General features: G+C 46.8%; 1 protein-coding gene across 1 annotated transcript in view; it reads left to right on the top strand.

The window, feature by feature from the left end:
* Positions 1 to 10555, top strand: part of Cpne4 (copine 4) — a 131990-nt gene extending 121435 nt beyond the window's left edge. Inside the window, exons 11-15 of the mRNA XM_042666020.1 lie at positions 21 to 75; positions 2584 to 2635; positions 4986 to 5119; positions 8336 to 8572; positions 10421 to 10555. Of these exons, the coding sequence (XP_042521954.1) occupies positions 21 to 75; positions 2584 to 2635; positions 4986 to 5119; positions 8336 to 8572; positions 10421 to 10555 (613 nt within the window). The remainder of the gene's footprint in view (positions 1 to 20; positions 76 to 2583; positions 2636 to 4985; positions 5120 to 8335; positions 8573 to 10420) is intronic.
* Positions 10556 to 17714: the final 7159 nt, after the last annotated feature.

Here is a 17714-nt window from a genome sequence, read left to right as displayed (position 1 = left end):
TTCCTAATGTTTAATTTCAGTGACAAAATGTTCCCGGCCTTCGGCTTTGGTGCCAGGATACCCCCAGAGTACACGGTAAGTGGGTAGAGGTGGCCTGGTTGACTGCTGGTGTGGGGAGGGCTGAGAACTGGAAGCTCCTTCCCAATGGGTCCACAGGATGCAGAGAGAATCAGAAACGACCTTCACCACTAGTGAGATTGGCTCCATGCAGCCTACATTTGAAGAGACCCAGTTTCCTGTTGTTTTATGAGGGTTATTATCTAAAGGTTCAGTGGAAGGGTTCTTTTTTTTTTTTATGCCAGTCCTGGGACTTGAACTCAGAGCCTGAGCACTGTCCCTAAGCTTTTTTTTTCCCTCAAGGCTCCCATTCTACCACTAGACACACAGCGCCACTTTTGGCTTTGTGTGTGTATACGTGGTTAATAATGCATAAGAGTCTCATGGACTTGAATGAAAAAGCTCAGGGACAGCACCGAGGCCCCAAGTTCAAGCCCCATGACCAACCCCTGTCCCATTCCCCCCAAAAAACCAAGCCTACCAGGGGCTGGGAAGGTGGCTCAGTGGTAGAGCACTTGCCTTGCATACATGAGGCCCTGGGTTTGATTCCTCAGCACCACATAAGCAGAAAAAGCTGGAAGTGGTGCTGTGGCTCAAGTTGTAGAGCGCTAGCCTTGAGCTGAAGAGCTGAGGGACAGCGCCCAGGCCCAGAGTTCAGGTACCATGACTGGCAAAAAAAAACAAACAAACAGGAAACAAAAACCAAGCCTACCAAAAAACTGGAGAATTCATCTCCTTTAGACAGACAGGGCCTCACCAATACCTCTCACCTCCAATATCCGCTCATCAATATCTTTATTACTGGCTGTGTCTGAATCACAAGTCAAGAGGAGAGGCCAATCTTTGCTGTCAAATCAAAGACCTGCTATTCCTTTGGTGTCCTTTTTCTTTTCTTTTTTTTGCCAGTCCTGGGGTTTGAACTCAGCGCCTGAGCTCTGTCCCTGAGCCTCTCGGTGCTCAAGGCTAGTGCTCTACCACTTGAGTCACAGCCCCACTTCTGGCTTTTTCTGTGTATGTGGGACTGAGGAATCGAACCCAGGGCTTCATGCATGCTAGGCAAGCACTCTACCACTGAGCCACCTTCCCAGCCCTGGTGTCACTTCTTAAAGAACCAATCCCTCCCTGGGTGGCCACTGGGTAAGCCGTGGGTGGAAACATATCTCTCTGTGGCCTGTCCTCCTTCTCATTAGCTTTATATTCCATGTTCAGTGTAGCTACAGAGGTCTAGAAGCCTTCATTAGAGGTAAAGCACCACAAGAGTATAGAAATGGTGCCCAGTCAGCTATATCCAGGCCATAGAGTATACATGACGTGCTTGTTTAATAGAGAAGTTGGGGATAGTTTGTAAAATGTCCTATTTCTGACTGATCTACTAAGCACTGAAAAGTCAGGCAACCCACTAGGCATAAAATGTAACCTGGGCCGGGTGCCAGTGACTCACGCCTGTCATCCTAGCTACTCAAGAGGCTGAGATCTGAGGATCCAGTTTCAAAGCCAGCCTGGGCAAGGAAGTCTGTGAGTCTCTTTATCTCCAATGAACCACCATGAAACTAGGAAGTAGAGCTGTGGCTCGAAGGGATAGAGCACTAACCTTGAGTGAAGAAAGTTCAGGGAGAGTGTCCAGGTCCTGAGTTCAAGCCCCATGACTGACTGGAAAAAAAAGTAGAATGGGGTCAATTTTACCTGGATATATGTCAAAATCTTCCTGGCCTAGAGTTCTGTTTATCGCATCAGAATAATCCTTAAATGTCAACAGCTTAGCTGGAGTTTTGGTAAGGATCATCATATGAATGAAACAAGCTACTTGGATGATTGAGTTACTTATTTTTTGCTGGTCCTGGGGCTTGAACTCAGGGCCTGAGCACCATCCCTGAGCCTCAAAGATAGCTCTCTACCACCTGAGCCACAGCACCACTTCCAGTTTTGTTTTGTTTTGTTTTCTGAGTAGTTAAATAGAGGTAAGAGTCTCACAGACTTTCCTCCCTGGGCTGGCTTCAAACCGCCATCCTCAGATCTCAGTTTGCTGAGTAGCTAGGATGACAGGCATGAGCCACCGGCGCCTGGCTTGAATGTCATTTTGTTTCAATCATTGGACCCAGTAGGAGCTCATTCTGATCTAACCCCCAGCCAGTGGCCAGTTCTAACTAGAAGTTATTCTGTAGTTATATACATACATTTTTTTTCTGAACATTTTTTTTTCTTATTTCCCCCTTCTGCAAGCATTTATCTGATTCAAGGGGGAATTTAAAAAAAAAAATGATTTCTGTCACTTCAACTACCCAGGAAGCTTAGAATTCACCCTCTTATCACAGATGGATATTGTGTAAGGACTTAAAAAAAAAATAGGTCCTGCTGCTTAACAACTGAACGGACGGAACAGCATCTGTTTGCAAACCCTAATTACCCTCCCTCCCCCCTCCCCTGCCCCCCCCCCCCCCCCCCCCCGTCTCCTTATGGGATTCAAGTTGTAATCCTCCTTTCTTCCTTTTATTTATTTATTTATTTTTAATGTGAATTGGTTTCTAGGTCTCTCATGACTTTGCAATCAACTTTAATGAAGATAACCCCGAATGTGCAGGTAAAGCCAAGCCTAAGCCCTGGGCATCCCCAAACTTTCCCCATTTCTTCTCGGCCCATCTCCATTTCTCTGCCCCCCTGTGGCCTGTCACAATCCATTCATAGCAGCGCTGCAGGTTTTCTGCTACTACCCCCCAAAGGGCAGCGGAGACCGCCCCCCAATAACAGAGTTAAAAGACGAGAGCAGGGAAAAGACAAAAGAGTTAGCCACCTGTCAGCCTAGCTACTCAGGAAACAGATCTGAGGATCTCCGTTCAAAGCCCGCCTGGACGAGAAAGTCCATGAGACTCTCATCTCCAATGAACCACCATAAAACCAGAGGTGGTGCTATATAGTTCAAGTGGTAGAGCTGCTAGCCTTAAGCACAAAGAGGCTGAGGGACAGTGCCCAGGCCCAGAGTTCAAGCCCCACAACTGACAACAACAACAACAACAAAAAGTCTCACAGACTTTCCAGGCTGGCTTCAAACTGGGATCCTCAGATCTCAGCCTCCTGAGTGGCTAGGATGACAGGTGAGAGCCACCGGTGTCTGCCTGAGAACAAAGATTTTACACCAGTGCTGTCAAGGCGTTGTGCAAGGAAGAGTCTACATAAACACTCTTTCTTCCTTCTAGCCTTGAAATTCCCCAAGACGATGCCACAAAATAACGATGCCGAAGTCGTGCAGATCACGATGGCCAAACCATTTCATGCTAGAATGTCTTCTAAATGGAACAGAGAGTCAAGTGTCCTTGTGGCTATGAAAATCATAAGACATTTGGGGCTGGGAAGGTGGCTCAGTGGTAGAGTGCTTGCCTTCCATGCATGAGGCCCTGGGTTCGATTCCTCAGCACCACATAAGCAAAAAGCCGGAAGTGGTGCTGTGGCTCAAGTGGTAGAGCACTAGCTGTGAGCTGAAGAGCTGAGGGACAGCACCCAGACCCAGAGTTCAGGCCCCATGACTGGCCCCCCCCCCAAAAAAAAAGAAAGAAAATCATAAGACATTTTTAGAGTGGACCTGTCCATATTTCTCTCTTTCTTCCTGATCTGGTTTTCTGGTGGTTCATTGAAGATAAGAGTCTCACAGTCATTCCTGCCCAGGCTGGCTTTGAACCATGATCCTCAGATCTCAGCCTCGTGAGTAGCTAGGATGACAGGCGTGAACCAATAACACCCAGCTTCCCCTGGTTTATTATGGCTCCAAAGCCCCTCCTTCCTCCCCAGCCCACTCAATTCTTAAAAGAGTGGTTAAACCAGGCACTGGTGATGAACACCTGTCATCCTAGCTACTCGGGAAGCTGAGATCTGGGGATGATTGTTTGAAGCCAGTCCCCCTCCCCCTCTTCCCCCCCCCCCCCACAGAAGGGATTGGCCCCCACACAGAATGTAACACTCCTCCCAGAGCTTATCATTTACACACTTGTAGAAGCTGGCCATCTGGCTCTTTTTTTTTTTTTTCTGGAAAAAGATTACCAAACTTGATTGTCTTCAGCAAAAACTTGAGAAACCCCTCTACCTGCCACACACCCCCCCCCAAAAAAAACAGATAAGGGTCTTCTAGTGATGCATGGTAGCCCTGGAGATGAATTTTCCAGGGTGTCTCCTGTGAATCTCCATGGCCAGATCAGGAGCAAGGATGCAGTTACAGGATAGAATGGGAGGAGCTGCTGTTGGAGGTGGGGGGTGAGGCAAGTACAGGTGTGATTTGCATACATTTGAATATCACTGGAGCAATTTGCATAAAAAGTCATCCTGTACAGTACCCTTCCCGTGGGAAGAGGGTGTCAGCAGGATGGGCGCCGCTCAATGCGCATCACATCCGGAGAAGCTGTTGCAGGCAGGGTCTGCCTGAACTGGCGTTGACCGAGCGCTCAACCTTGCTCCAAGCTCTCTCGGGGGAATGTAAAATTGAGCACATCAGCCAGGCGCCGGTGGCTCACATCTGTCATCCTAGCTACTCAGGAGGCTGAGATCTAAGGATCCCAGTTCAAAGCCAGGCCAGGCAGGAAAGTCCGTGAGACTCTGATCTCCTATGAACCACCAGAAAACCAGAAGTGGTGCTGTGGCTCAAGTGGTAGAGCACTCGCCTTGAGCTAAAGAGCTGACAGCGCCCAGGCCCAGAGTTCAGGACCCACGACCGGCAACAAAAAATAAAATAAAATAATACAAAGAAAGAGAAAAAAAAATACACATATATACATACAAAGACCAGCCCTAAGTCTCAAAAACAGACAAACAAAAACCAGAGCATATTACCAGGACGTTGTTGAGAACTCTTTAGAGAAAACAAATGGTTTCTGTTTGTGCGTGTTGGATCATAAAGGTATTTAAGGGACCGTGGGACTAGTCAGTCTCTGTCATTTCCGCCTCAGGGATTCAGGGTGTTGTGGAAGCTTATCAGAGCTGCCTGCCGAAGCTTCAGCTATACGGCCCCACCAACATCGCCCCCATCATTCAGAAGGTGGCCAAGTCAGCCTCGGAGGAGACCAACACCAAAGAGGCCTCGGTAAGTACAGGATTGACTGGAGGGGGCGGGCCACCCGGCAGGTGGGCGTTTCCCTTTCCCTCACCTGGATCTCAGCCCAATCCACCCACCCCAGTCCCATGACAAATGCATGCCAGTGTTGCTACCCACATGCATTTGGACAAGTGGTTTCACCCAACTCTATCTTCAGTTTTCTCATATTCTTCCCCGCCGCCCCCACCAAAAAAAAATGAGGATGGTCAGATCCACTTCTGCTGGGATGTGAGCCGGGCACCCGTAGTTGACATCTGTCATCCTAGCTACTCAGGAGGCTGAGATCTGAGGATCGCAGTTCAAAGCCAGCCTAGGCAGGAAAGTCCATGAGACTCTCATCTCCAATAAAACCACCAGAAAGCCAGAAGTGGCGCTGTGGCTCCAGTGGTAGAGCACTCACCTTGAGTTGAAGAGTTGAGGGACAGCGCTCAGGCCCAGAGTTCAAGCCCCCCAACCAACAGAAGAAGAAAAAAAAAGATTCCACATAGCAAATGGTGGCCACATTGCTTTATTACAGGAAACACCAGATAGTGAAAGCTACCCTATTCAGGGAAGTACGTCACACCCCAGGGACAAAAAACAAAATTCAAAAGTTAGCCTGCATTCCAATGCACCCCAAAGTTCACATGGAAGTAACATACCACAGAAATAGAACTACTTCCTGGCAATAAAATACAGCAATACAAAAACATCACACAAAATATCTCTTCCTTCCTTCCTTCCTTCCTTCCTTCCTTCCTTTCTTTCTCCTGGGACTTGAACTCTGGGCCTGGGCTGTCCCTCAGCTCTTCAGCTCAAGGCGAGCACTCTACCACTTGAGCCACAGCACCACATCTGGTTTTCTGGTGGCTCACTGGAGATAAGTGTCTCAGGGACTTTCCTGCCCAGGCTGGCTTTGAACCATGAATCCCAGATCTCAGTCTCCTGAGTAGCTAGGATGACAGGTATGAGCCCTGGGTGCCTGGCTTCATGCTTTATTTGTATGAAGAAAAAAAAAAAACTAAGACTACAAGACAGAGAAGAACAGGAATCTTGCCCTAATATTTTCAATGCAACCAGTCAGGCGCTTTTGGCTCACATAGATAATCCTAGCTACTCAGGAGACTGAGACAGGAGGATTCTATTTTACAGTCAGCCCAGATAGATACATCTGTGAGACTCTTATCTCTGATAAACCAGCAAACCAGCTAGAAGTGAAGGTGTGGCTCAAGTGGTAGAGCACCAGGCTTGAGTCAAAAAACTAAGCAAGTACAAGGTTCTGAGTTCAAACTCCAGTACTAGCACATGTATGCACGCACATGCACACACACACCTACATTACTATAACTTTTCTATGTATTATTTGCAGTGACATTGCTAGGATCTTATTTTTTTTTAGTGTTATAGCTTTCTTTTTCATATTGGACAGAATGTCACCGATGCCTGAAATTGTCTATATCATTTGATCCTGAGTGCCAAGATGCTACATTTACACTCACAAAATAATACTCGAGTCCCTCATCTTCTCATGCTGTTCATACATGCATATAAAATCATTTGAGGGCTGGGAAGGTGGCTCAGTGGTAGAGTGCTTGCCTAGCATGCATGAAGCCCTGGGTTGGATTCCTTAGCACCACCTACACAGAAAAGCCAGAAGTGGCACTGTGGCTCAAGTGATAGAGTGCTAGCCTTGAGCAAAGCTAGCTCAGGGACAACGCTAAGTTCAAGCCCCAGGAAGTGTATACACACACACACACACACACACACACACACACACACACACACACACACACACACACACACACACACACATATATAAAGTCATTTGATCAAATTCATTCCATCTTTATTAATCGCTCTTTATCCCTTACTGAATTTTTTAACAGGTTTTAATGGGTTTCATTATGCTTTTTTTCCCGCACACAGATATAATGTGCTGTGCCTAGATAATACTTTAATTTCAGTAGTAGCTGCAATGTTTTTTAAGTTAAAAGGACCAGGAAGTCCGTGTTAATAATATGCTCTACTTAAAACCCAGCCTACTTATAGCCAGCCTATTTTCAGTTTAGCATCTACTCCACATGAAATGTATTCAGGAGATATTTTATGTCCTTTTTTTTTAATCGAAACTTTAAAATCTGCTTGTGTTGTATATTAAAAGCACTTCAATTTGGGTGATGCGTTATTATAAGTACCTGATTTCAGTTCAAGCATTATAAGTTTGATTGTTGAAACTGTATTTGGTTAGCTCTAAGTATACTTAAGAGATGTACCATAAGTAGACTGAATATCTGGGTTTGCTTTTGGGGGGGCGTGGGAGGTGGGTTTTTTTTTGTTGTTTTTTGTTTTTTGTTTTTTTTGCCAGTCCTGGGGCTTGAACTCAGGGCCTGGACCCTGTCCCTGAGCTTCTTTTGCTCAAGGCTATCATTCTACCACTTGAGCCACAGCTCTACTTCTAGATTTTTCTGTGTATGTGGTACTGAGAAATTGAACCCAGGGCTTCATGCATGCTAGGCAAGCACTCTACCACTAAGCTTCCCAGCCCCTATCTGTGTTTATTTTTTTTAAATAAAATTCATTGAAATTCATTAGAATCAACAATAACAACCCCAGATAGTTGGGAGAAATGGAGTTCAAGGCCATCCTCAGGCAAAAATGCCAGACCCTATCCAAAATACAAGGAAGGAAGGAAGGAAGGAAGGAAGGAAGGAAGGAAGGAGCGTCAGTGGCTGACACCTGTCATCCTAGCTACTCAGGAGGCTGAGATCTGAGGATCTGGGTTCAAAGCCAGCCCAGGCAGGAAAGTTCCCATGAGACTTTCCTCCAATGCAACCACTCAAAAACCGGAAGTGACACCGTGGCTCAAGTGGTAGAGCGCTCTCCTTGAGCACAAAGAGGCTCAGGGACAGCGCCCGGGGCCTGAGTTCAAGCCTCAGGACTGACCACAAAGAAAAAGGAAAAGACCAGGAGGCCATGACTCGAGTGGTAAGAGCCCCTGCCCAGCAAGCACAAGGCCCTGAGTCCACCCTGAGTCTTGCCATTTCTCCCTGTGCTTTGGCGACAGCACAGGAGGAAGCTGTGCCCACCCAGCCCCCACCCCCACCCCCTTTCCTCCCTTCCTCGAGCCTTCCGGGGATCCCAGCACACCCATGGAGCCTACCACCCTAACTGCCATCACCTCGTCCTTGTCTCCCCCCCCAACACACACCGACTCCCGGCCTGCAGCAATACTTCATCCTGCTGATCCTGACGGACGGCGTGATCACAGACATGGCCGACACGCGGGAGGCCATCGTCCACGCCTCCCACCTGCCCATGTCGGTCATCATCGTGGGCGTGGGCAACGCCGACTTCAGTGACATGCAGATGTTGGACGGCGACGATGGCATCCTCAGGTCGCCCAAAGGGGAGCCCGTGCTGCGGGACATCGTGCAGTTTGTGCCCTTCAGGAACTTCAAACACGTACGTGTGCGCGAGGTGCCCCTCAGGGAGGAGAGCCCAGGCTCTCCAGTGTGTGTCGTGCCCTGCCTTCTGTTTGGGGTTTGTTTGTTGGTTGGTTTGTATCGGTCCTGAGGCTTAAACTCAGGGCCTGGGCGCTGTCCCTGAACTTTTGTGTTCAAGGCGAGCACTCTACCACTTGAGCCACAGCAGCACGCCCAGCTTTTTGGGGGGGAGGGGACGGGGGAGGGGGAGGGAATAGGTAATCTCATAGATTTTCCCTTCCTGGGCTGGCTTTGAACCTCAGTCCTCAGATCTCAGCCTCCTGAGTCTCTAGGATGACAGGCGTGAGCCACTAGCGCCTGGCTTGTGAGCTGAGGCTGGAACTCAGGGCCTGGGCACTGTCCCTCAGCTCTTCAGCTCAAGGCGGGCTCTCTGCCACTTGAGCCACAGCGCACTTCCAATTTTCTGGTGGTTTATTGGAGATAAGAGTCTCACAGTCTTTCTTGCCCGGGCTGGCTTTGAACCGTGATCCTCAGATCTCAGCCTCCTGAGGAGCTAGGGTGACAGGCATGAGCCACTGGTGCCTGGTGACACAGTATGTTTTTGAGATGATAAAACATCAGCCTGGGATTAGTCTTCATGTCTATAAATCCCTTGTTCCTTGAGAGTCTCAGAATGGTAGGATCACGATTTCAAAGCCAGCCTAGACAGGAAAATCCACAAGACTTCATCTCAACAGAAAGAGGCTGGGTGTGCTAGTGCCTGTCATTTATCACAGCAACGATGGGAAACCAAAAAAATAGGCAGATCAAAACACAATATGGCAGGAAAAGGGACCCTATCTTCCCAAAATTAACCAATGTCAAAAGAGCTAAAGGCTTAGGGTAAAGTACCCACCTAGCAGGTACATGAGTTCAAATCCCAGTACTGAAAAACAAAAAACAAAAACGGTAAAACCGAAATGCTCCATAAGTATATAGTAAACAAAAATCAAAGATTTGGCCGGGCACTGGTGGCTCCCGCCTGTCATCCTAGCTATTCAGGAGGCTGAGATCTGAGGATCACGGTTCAAAGCCAGCCTGGGCAGGAAAGTCCATGAGACTCTTATCTCCAGTAAACCACTCAGAAAACTGAAAGTGGCGCTGTGGCTTAAGCAGTAGAGTGCTCGCCTTGAGCTGAAGAGCTGAGGGACAGCGCCCAGGCCCAGAGTTCAAGCCTCAGGACCGACAGCAACAACAAAAAAGATTTGTTTAACTCTCATAAGCAAGATGAAGAAAGCTGGTTTAAAGAAATATATATATATATATCTGTATATGTATATATTAAGTATTTTTATATGATCAGTGATGGAAAAAAAGCAGGAATAAATTAGACTGATTTAATGAAAAACAGCAGTAGCTTGGATTATAGGCGTGAGCCACCAGCACCTGGCTCAACTGGGTAGAGAATGAATAGATGAACGCATTTCTGCGTGGGACCAGCTACTCAGAACAGGTTCTGAGTAGGTTCTTCACAGGTTCCTTTAACCAAGAATCAGAGGCCCAAGAGTGCAGCTTAGTGGTAGAGTGCTTGCCTAGCATGCATGAAGCCCTGGGTTCCATTCCTCAGTACCACAGAAACAGAAAAAGCCCGAAGTGGTGCTGTGGCTCAAGTGGTAGAGTGCTAGCCTTGAGCAAAAGAAGCTCGGGGATAGTACCCAGGCCCTGAGTTCAAGCTCCAGGACTGGCAAAGAAAGAGGGAGGGAGGGAGGAAGGAAGGAAGGAAGGAGGGAGGGAGGGAGGGAGAGAGGGAGAGAGGGAGGGAAGAGAAGGAAGAGAGGGAAGGAAGGAAGGATCAGAGCTGCGTTTTTTCTTCTCGCACTCCCACCAGGCATCTCCGGCTGCCCTGGCTAAAAGCGTATTGGCTGAAGTTCCAAACCAAGTCGTGGACTATTATAATGGCAAAGGCATCAAACCAAAATGCTCGTCGGAAGTCTACGAATCCTCCAGGACGCTAGCCCCGTGAACCCCACCCACCTTCCCAGAGTTCTGGAATCCGGCTCCCGGCTAAGATTCAATACTTCTCCTCTACTTAAAATAATCGTTAATAATAATTATTATTATTATAATTATAATGACAACAATAATACACATTTAAAAAATAGCACGTTTTGGCGATTTTTAACTAACTTAATGTTTTTTTGTTTGTTTTCCTTTTCCTTTTGCATGTGTAGTCCAAAGGCCTAGATCGGCTCCACTCTTGGATTATCTAAGACCTTTTTACAAAGAAATACCACATAAGTCTTTTCAGCATGTCGCCTTGAGATTTAAAAAATAGGTACCATGGGGGCTGGGAAGGTAGCTCAGTGGTAGAGTGCTTGCCTTGCATGCATGAGGCCCTGGGTTCGATTCCTCAGCACCACATAAGCTGGAAGTGGCGCTGTGGCTCAAGTGGTAGAGCGCTAGCCTTGAGCTGAAGAGCTGAGGGACAGCGCCCAGGCCCAGAGTTCAGGCCCCACGACCAACCAAAAAAAAAAAAAAAATGGTACCATGTATCCGTTTTTTTATACAGGTTTGTTGAAATTTTGCTAAATTTCTTATTACCTTTACACTGTAAAGCATTTTGAAACATTTACCGAATGTTGACAGCCAATAATTAATAATATTAATAATAACAAACATACTTGGTTTTATCTGCTAGGGGACAAGACACTTCAAAAACACAAGGCAGCTGCATGGACTGTATTTTGCATGTTTAAAATAATCATGATAATAATATTCAATAAGAACAATAATATAATAATAATAATAAAATCCTTACACTGTTCCAGCAGTTTTTAATTTCTCGATCCTCCCTGTGAAGGAAGGTTTCTCTGCTCTAAAAGTCTATCCACCTAGCGATTCGGCCCTACCACTTAATCACGCACGCAAATTACCTAAGCGTTTTATTTGTTTAAAAAATAAAACACCGAAAATTCTTCTTTCAGAGAAATTCACAATTGCTTTGCCAGCATAAAAGGCGCACACTGGAAACCTTTTATTTATTTAATTTTTTTTTTTTTGGTTAGAGAGATGGTAGAATAAATCACTAGGCAAAATAAATCTGTTCGTTCGTTTGCTGGTGTGGGTGGGAACAGTTTTCGTCATCCAATCAAAGACCTTGTGTAATCTCCAGAGTTATAATTACAGATCTTAATCTTGCAAATACATGTCAACCAAATGGACAACATTTGGGGAATGATGGTTTGTTGTTGTTTTTTTTTTTAAAGAAGTGTATGATTGGGGAAAATAAATCGTAACTATTTCACATGTATTGTTTTATGAATAAATTGGGTACTTACAGAATTATTTCCTAAGCGTCCTGACCTTGTTCCTCTTTCCTGACAGGGCTATGTGTGGCGTGGGGGAGACTTGTTTCAGATTAGGAATAGTTCTTTCTCCGTGCTGAGGGAACACATCGTCATCATTGCTTCCAACAAACAAGGAGTTAAAATATTTAGGTTCTCGCTGGTGGCTCACACCTGTCACCCTAGATACTCTGGAGGCTGAGATCTGAGGATCGTAGTTCAAAGCCAGCCCAAGCAGGAAAGTCCGTGAGACTCTCATCTGCAATAAACTACTAGAAAACCGAAAGTGGCGCTGTGGTTCAAGTGGTAGAGCATTCACCTTGAGACAAAGAAGCTCAGGGACAGTGCCCAGGCCCAGAGTTCAAGCCCCATCACTGTTTAATATATATATTATTAAATATATATATATTTAATAATATATATATATATATATATTTAGGTTCTCACTGGGTGCTGGTGGCTCACGTCTGTAGTTCTAGCTACTCAGGAGATGGAGATCTGAGGATCATAATTCAAAGCCAGCTTGGACCTATATATACGTAGTATTATATTTATCGTTTTGTCTACACAATGGGGTAACATTTCTAAGAAACAGTTGTCTTTTCTTCTGGTGGTTAGAAGGTTTGGTGTATTCCAAAACAAAACACAAAAGAAAGGAAGATCATTGGTTCCGTTATGCATACTGACCTTTTATTTTTTGCCTCCATCCCATAAAAAGGATTTTTAAAAAGTAAAAAAAATAAATAAAAATAAAAAGCACATCCTGCATTCATGAGCACCGAGGTAAATCCTTGGCAATATTAAGACTCACAGGACCCCCATGAAAAGCAATCAGAACCCCAAATGTCAACCCCCAAGTGGACTGCAGTGTGGAATAGTACAAGCCTCTCCACAGCGATCAGGTTAGGCCGGGGGGAGGAGGCAGGGTTGGGGTGGGGAAATCACTTCATAATCTCAACTCGTTCGCTTAGAGATTAATAGGAAGCAAGTGAAAATGGAAGTGACTTTATCTATATATTTATATTTCTCTAATTCAAGAGAGTCAGGGCAGAGAAACTCCCAGCACATTCTGTCTGCTTTTGGCTGTTCATATCTTCAGATCCAACTGATCATCACAGAGAGGCCATTCTGCCTGCCCAACTGGCTCCCACTCAGAAGTGCATCTAACCCTGACCCTGAGAAGGGACTGGTTTGATTCCTCAAAACAGAGCAGACTGACTGTGAGTACAACCAGCTTCTGTGTCAGGCAGAGATAATGGTCCCTAGTGAGCGGAGATTTCATTGTCTTTCCTGAGCCTCGGTTTCCTTATCTGTATAATGGAGGTAGTGGCGTCTGCTTCTTAGAACACTTATGAAGATGTCAGGGGATAACATCTTTACAGTATTTAGGTCAATCCACAGCCTATTGTACATGGTAGCATGTCATATAAAACATGATAATGGCCAGGCATTCATTGGTGGCTCTCGCCTGTCATCCTAGCTACTCAGGAGGCTGAGATCTGAGGATTGCGGTTCAAAGCCAGCCTGGGCAGGAAAGAAACCAACAAAAAGCCGGTAGTAGAGCTGTGGCTCAAGTGATCGAGTGCTAGTCTTGAGCACAAAGGCTCAGGGGCAGTGCCCAGGCCCTGAGTTCAAGCCCCAGGACAGGTACCAAAATAGAAAAGAAAAACCATTCTTCTAGCATATGCAGTTGAATCGTTTTTAGCAGATTTTCAGAGTTGTGCAACCTTCACTTCGAAGATTTCAGGAAGTTAGGAATGCTGGGTTTTTCTTACAAATATGAGGGTGGGGGAAGAGAGGCATGTAAGAAAAAACTGTCAGGTTCAACAGTTCATGTGTTTGACTTTTTTTTTTTTTTTTTTTTTGCCAGTCCTGGAGCTTGAACTCAGGGCCTGGGCTGTCCCTGAACCTCTTTGTGTTCAAGGCTAGCGCTCTACCACTTGAGCCACAGAGCCACTTCTGGCTTTTTCTGAGTGGTTTACTGGAGATACAGCGTCTCACAGACTTTCCTTGCCCGGGCCAGCTTCGAACCCTGATCCTTAGACCTTGGCCTCCTGAGTAGCTAGGATGACAGGCATGAGCCACTGGTGCCTGGCCATGGGTTTGAACTCTTGAGAGGCAGAACTCTCTTCCCGACAGAGAGACTGCTGAGACTTCTATAGGGAAGAGAAAAAGCGATTTAGACGAAGTGGTTTCAACCAAGTGATCGCTTGTTCTATTTGAAGGTAATTTATATAATACTGACCAGCGGCGGCATTCCCAGACCGGGGTGGGAGTCTCAGGAGTCTCCTACTCTATCTTGAGTGTGCTTTCTAGGGTGAAGACAACATTTAAGCCTTGGTTGGATATTCAAGCCTTATTTCTTTGGAAAGAAAATGAAAGAGAAATCTGTGTTCCCCCCAGGATGTTTCATGCTTAATAAAGCTGTAAAGGCATTTCTGCCTTGGCAGAAAAAAAAAAAATATATATATATATATATATGATTATTTTAAGCAACATCTCCCAGGCTCTGCAGTTACTAAGGGAATCCTGTCTCCGCTCAGCGGGATAGCTGGGCGAGTTGCCATGGTGATGCTAAAGAGCACAGCTGGAGGAAAATTCGGTCACTGCGTGACCCCCTGCCCAGCTGGAAAGGGAGATTGAGGTCAGTTGCTCAGTACATTTCAAGGTAAGTTTCCTCTTCTAAGTACGTGTCTGCCCTGCTACAGAAAAAGCCAGACACGATGCCGCGCCTCACGCCTGTAATCCCAGGCACTTGGGAAGTCAAGCTTAGGAGAACCACATTCGGAGACCACCAGTTTCTCCCCATACACAACCCCCCCCCCCCCCCCGGCCCCATCCTCCTCCTGTGGAAGGGAATTTGGCAAGACCCTTTCTCAAAGAACAAGTCAGGAATGGCGAGGAGGGAGGGGTACCTGTCACCCAAGCTATGCATCTGAGAGGTAGAGAAAAGAGGATTGCAGTTAGAGGCTGGCCCTGGTCAGAATTAAGTCAATGAAATAAATGACTGGAGCTGGGAAGGTGGCTCAGTGGTAGAGCGCTTGCCTTGCATGCATGAGGCCCTGGGTTCGATTCCTCAGCACCACATAAGCAGAAAAAAGCCGGAAGTGGTGCTGTGGCTCAAGTGGTAGAGCGCTTGCCTTGAGCTGAAGAGCTGAGAAGCAGCGCCCAAAGACCCACAATGGACAAAAAAAAAAAAAAAAAAGTCAGACTCTATCCAAGAAATGAACTATGGCAAAAAAAAGAAAGGACGAGTAGCATGGTTCAAATGGTAAAATGCTTGCTTTATAAGCCTCAGGTCTTCTACCCAAACCCCAGTGCCACCAATGAAAGACTAAAGTAGACTGAAGTAGACACCGTAGCCAGAAATGGGCCCTTACTCAGACCTCGTGGGCCAACACATCGAGATCTCTAATAATAGAGAGGGGACTGGAGCCAGGCACTGGGGCTCACATCTATAATACTAGCTGCTCAGGAGACTGAGCAATGTGAAAGATCTCTGCAGGACTCCATCTCAGAACCAACCATCAAAGAAAAAAACTCATACAACAACCTGGCTGGAAGCCGGGCACTGGTGGCTCACACCTGTCATCCCAGCTACTCAGGAGGCTGAGATCTGAGGATCACAGTTCAAAGCCAGCCCGGACAGGAAAGTCCATGAGACTCTTATCTCCAATAAACCACCAGAAAACTGGAAGTGGCACTGTGGCTCAAGTGGTAGAGTGCTCACCTTGAGCTGAAAAGCTCAGGGACAGCGCCCAGGTCCAGAGTTCAAGCCCCCTGATTGACCACTTCCCCCCCCCCCCAAAAAAAAAAACCTGGCTGGAAATGTGGTTCAAATGATAGAGGATCTGTCATGTGTGAGCAAGCCAAGTCAAGTGTACTGCCCTAAGTTCAAACCCCAGGACTGGTGCAGTTTGGGGAGGGGGGCGGGAGATGAGGAGGAGGGAAACAGAGGCTGAGCTGGATATAGTCACTAAAACCTATCATCCTACCTATTCAGGATATGGGGTCTGGAAGATTACAGTTCAGGCCTGACAGAGGACAACCATCATGAAATTCCATCTCAACCAATAAAGCTGGGTGTGTTAGCACACACCTGTCACCCTGTCTATGCAGGACGCGTAAGTAGGAGGGAGGATCACTGATCAGACCTACTCGTACATAATTACAAGACCTTGTCTGGAGATAACCAATGAAATAAAGGGCTACGGGCATAACTCCAGTGGTAGATTTCTTACCTAACAGGTTCAAAGCCCTGAATTTAAACTCCAATACTTTTTTGGGGGGTGGCGGAGGTGAGTCGTGGGGCCTGAACTCTGGGCCTGGGCGCTGTCCCTCAGCTCTTCAGCTCAAGGCGAGCCCTCTACCACTTGAGCCACAGAGCCACTTTTGGCTTTTTCTGCTTATGTGGCACTGAGGAATTTGAACCCAGGGCTTAAGGAATACCTGAGCTCTGCCTGGCTGGCTAATTGAAAAGTCAACTCAATGATCAACCTTGGTCCTAACCATCTTGCAATGGAAAAAGAAAAAAAAAATCTCAGGTAAGATAGGAAGACGGGGAAAGTGACAGGGAATGTTCATTAGGAAAAGCACACTCTTTTCTCTTCTCTTCTTCTGCAGTCCCAGGGTTTGAACTCCAAACCCTCAAGCTCTTCTGGGCTTTCTTTAGGCTGGTGTTCTGCACTTGAGCCACGATTCCACGCTTTGCTGGTTTCTCATGTTATTGTTATTGTTTTTCTTCCCCCCTGCATGGGCTGGCTTTGAACGAGATCCTTCAGGTCTCAGCCTCCTGAATAAGTAGAAGACCTTAGTCTTTTTGGTTGTAATAAATTGGGACTCAACACGAGGAACCCCATCATATATAATATATATTATATACATGTATGTTTTATATATATATATATATATCAACACATGCCACCTGTTTTGGTGCCAAAACTGTCCATCAGTTACACATATGTTGCACCTAGATTCTAAGTATGTGTTCCCTTGTTTATGGTATAAATCAAACAACCTGCTTTCATTGGCTGTGAGGATTGATTCATCAATATAAAAATAGGAAAGCCTGCGTAGCACAGGTTTCCCTAGGGTGGGTTAATGATCTTTAACTTCTTTAGGAATCCTGTCCCCTCCTGCCTTGTTTACCTCATTCTTCTAAAGTTTAAACTCCAAACATTTAGGAAAAGCAAGATGAAATACAAATATCTACAGGGGAAAGGAAGGAAGGAAGGAGGGAGGGAAGGAAGGAAGGAGGGAAGGAGGGAAGGAGAGAGGGAGGGAGGGAGGGAAGGAAGGAGAGGGAAGGAGGAAGGAAGGAGGGAAGGAGGGAAGGAGGGAGGGAGGGAGGGAGGGAAGGAAGGAGGGAGGGAGGAAGGAGAGGGAGGGAGGGAGGAAGGAAGGAAGGAGGGAGGGAGGGAGGGAGGAAGGAGAGGGAGGAAGGAAGGAAGAAGGAAGGAAGGAGGGAAGGAAGGAAGGAGGGAGGGAGGGAAGGAAGGAGGGAGGGAGGGAGGGAGGAATGAGAGGGAGGGAGGAAGGAAGGAAGGAGGGAGGGAGGGAGGGAGGAAGGAGAGGGAGGAAGGAAGGAAGAAGGAAGGAAGGAGGGAAGGAAGGAAGGAGGGAGGGAGGGAAGGAAGGAGGGAGGGAGGGAGGGAGGAATGAGAGGGAGGGAGGAAGGAAGGAAGGAAGGAAGGAAGGAAGGAAGGAGGGAGGGAGGGAGGGAGAGGGGAGAGGGAGGGAAGAAGGAAGGAAAGGAAGGAAGGAGGGAGGGAGGGAGGAAAGGGAGGGAGGAAGGAGAGGGAGGAAGGAAGGAAGAAGGAAGGAAGGAAGGAGGGAAGG

This window comes from Dipodomys spectabilis, unplaced genomic scaffold (genome assembly GCF_019054845.1).
Source record: "Dipodomys spectabilis isolate Male_0828 unplaced genomic scaffold, ASM1905484v1 ptg000360l, whole genome shotgun sequence".
Classification (NCBI taxonomy): Eukaryota; Metazoa; Chordata; class Mammalia; order Rodentia; family Heteromyidae; genus Dipodomys; species Dipodomys spectabilis.
Note: the sequence above shows the minus strand (reverse complement) of the source record. Positions and strands in the feature narration are given on the sequence as shown.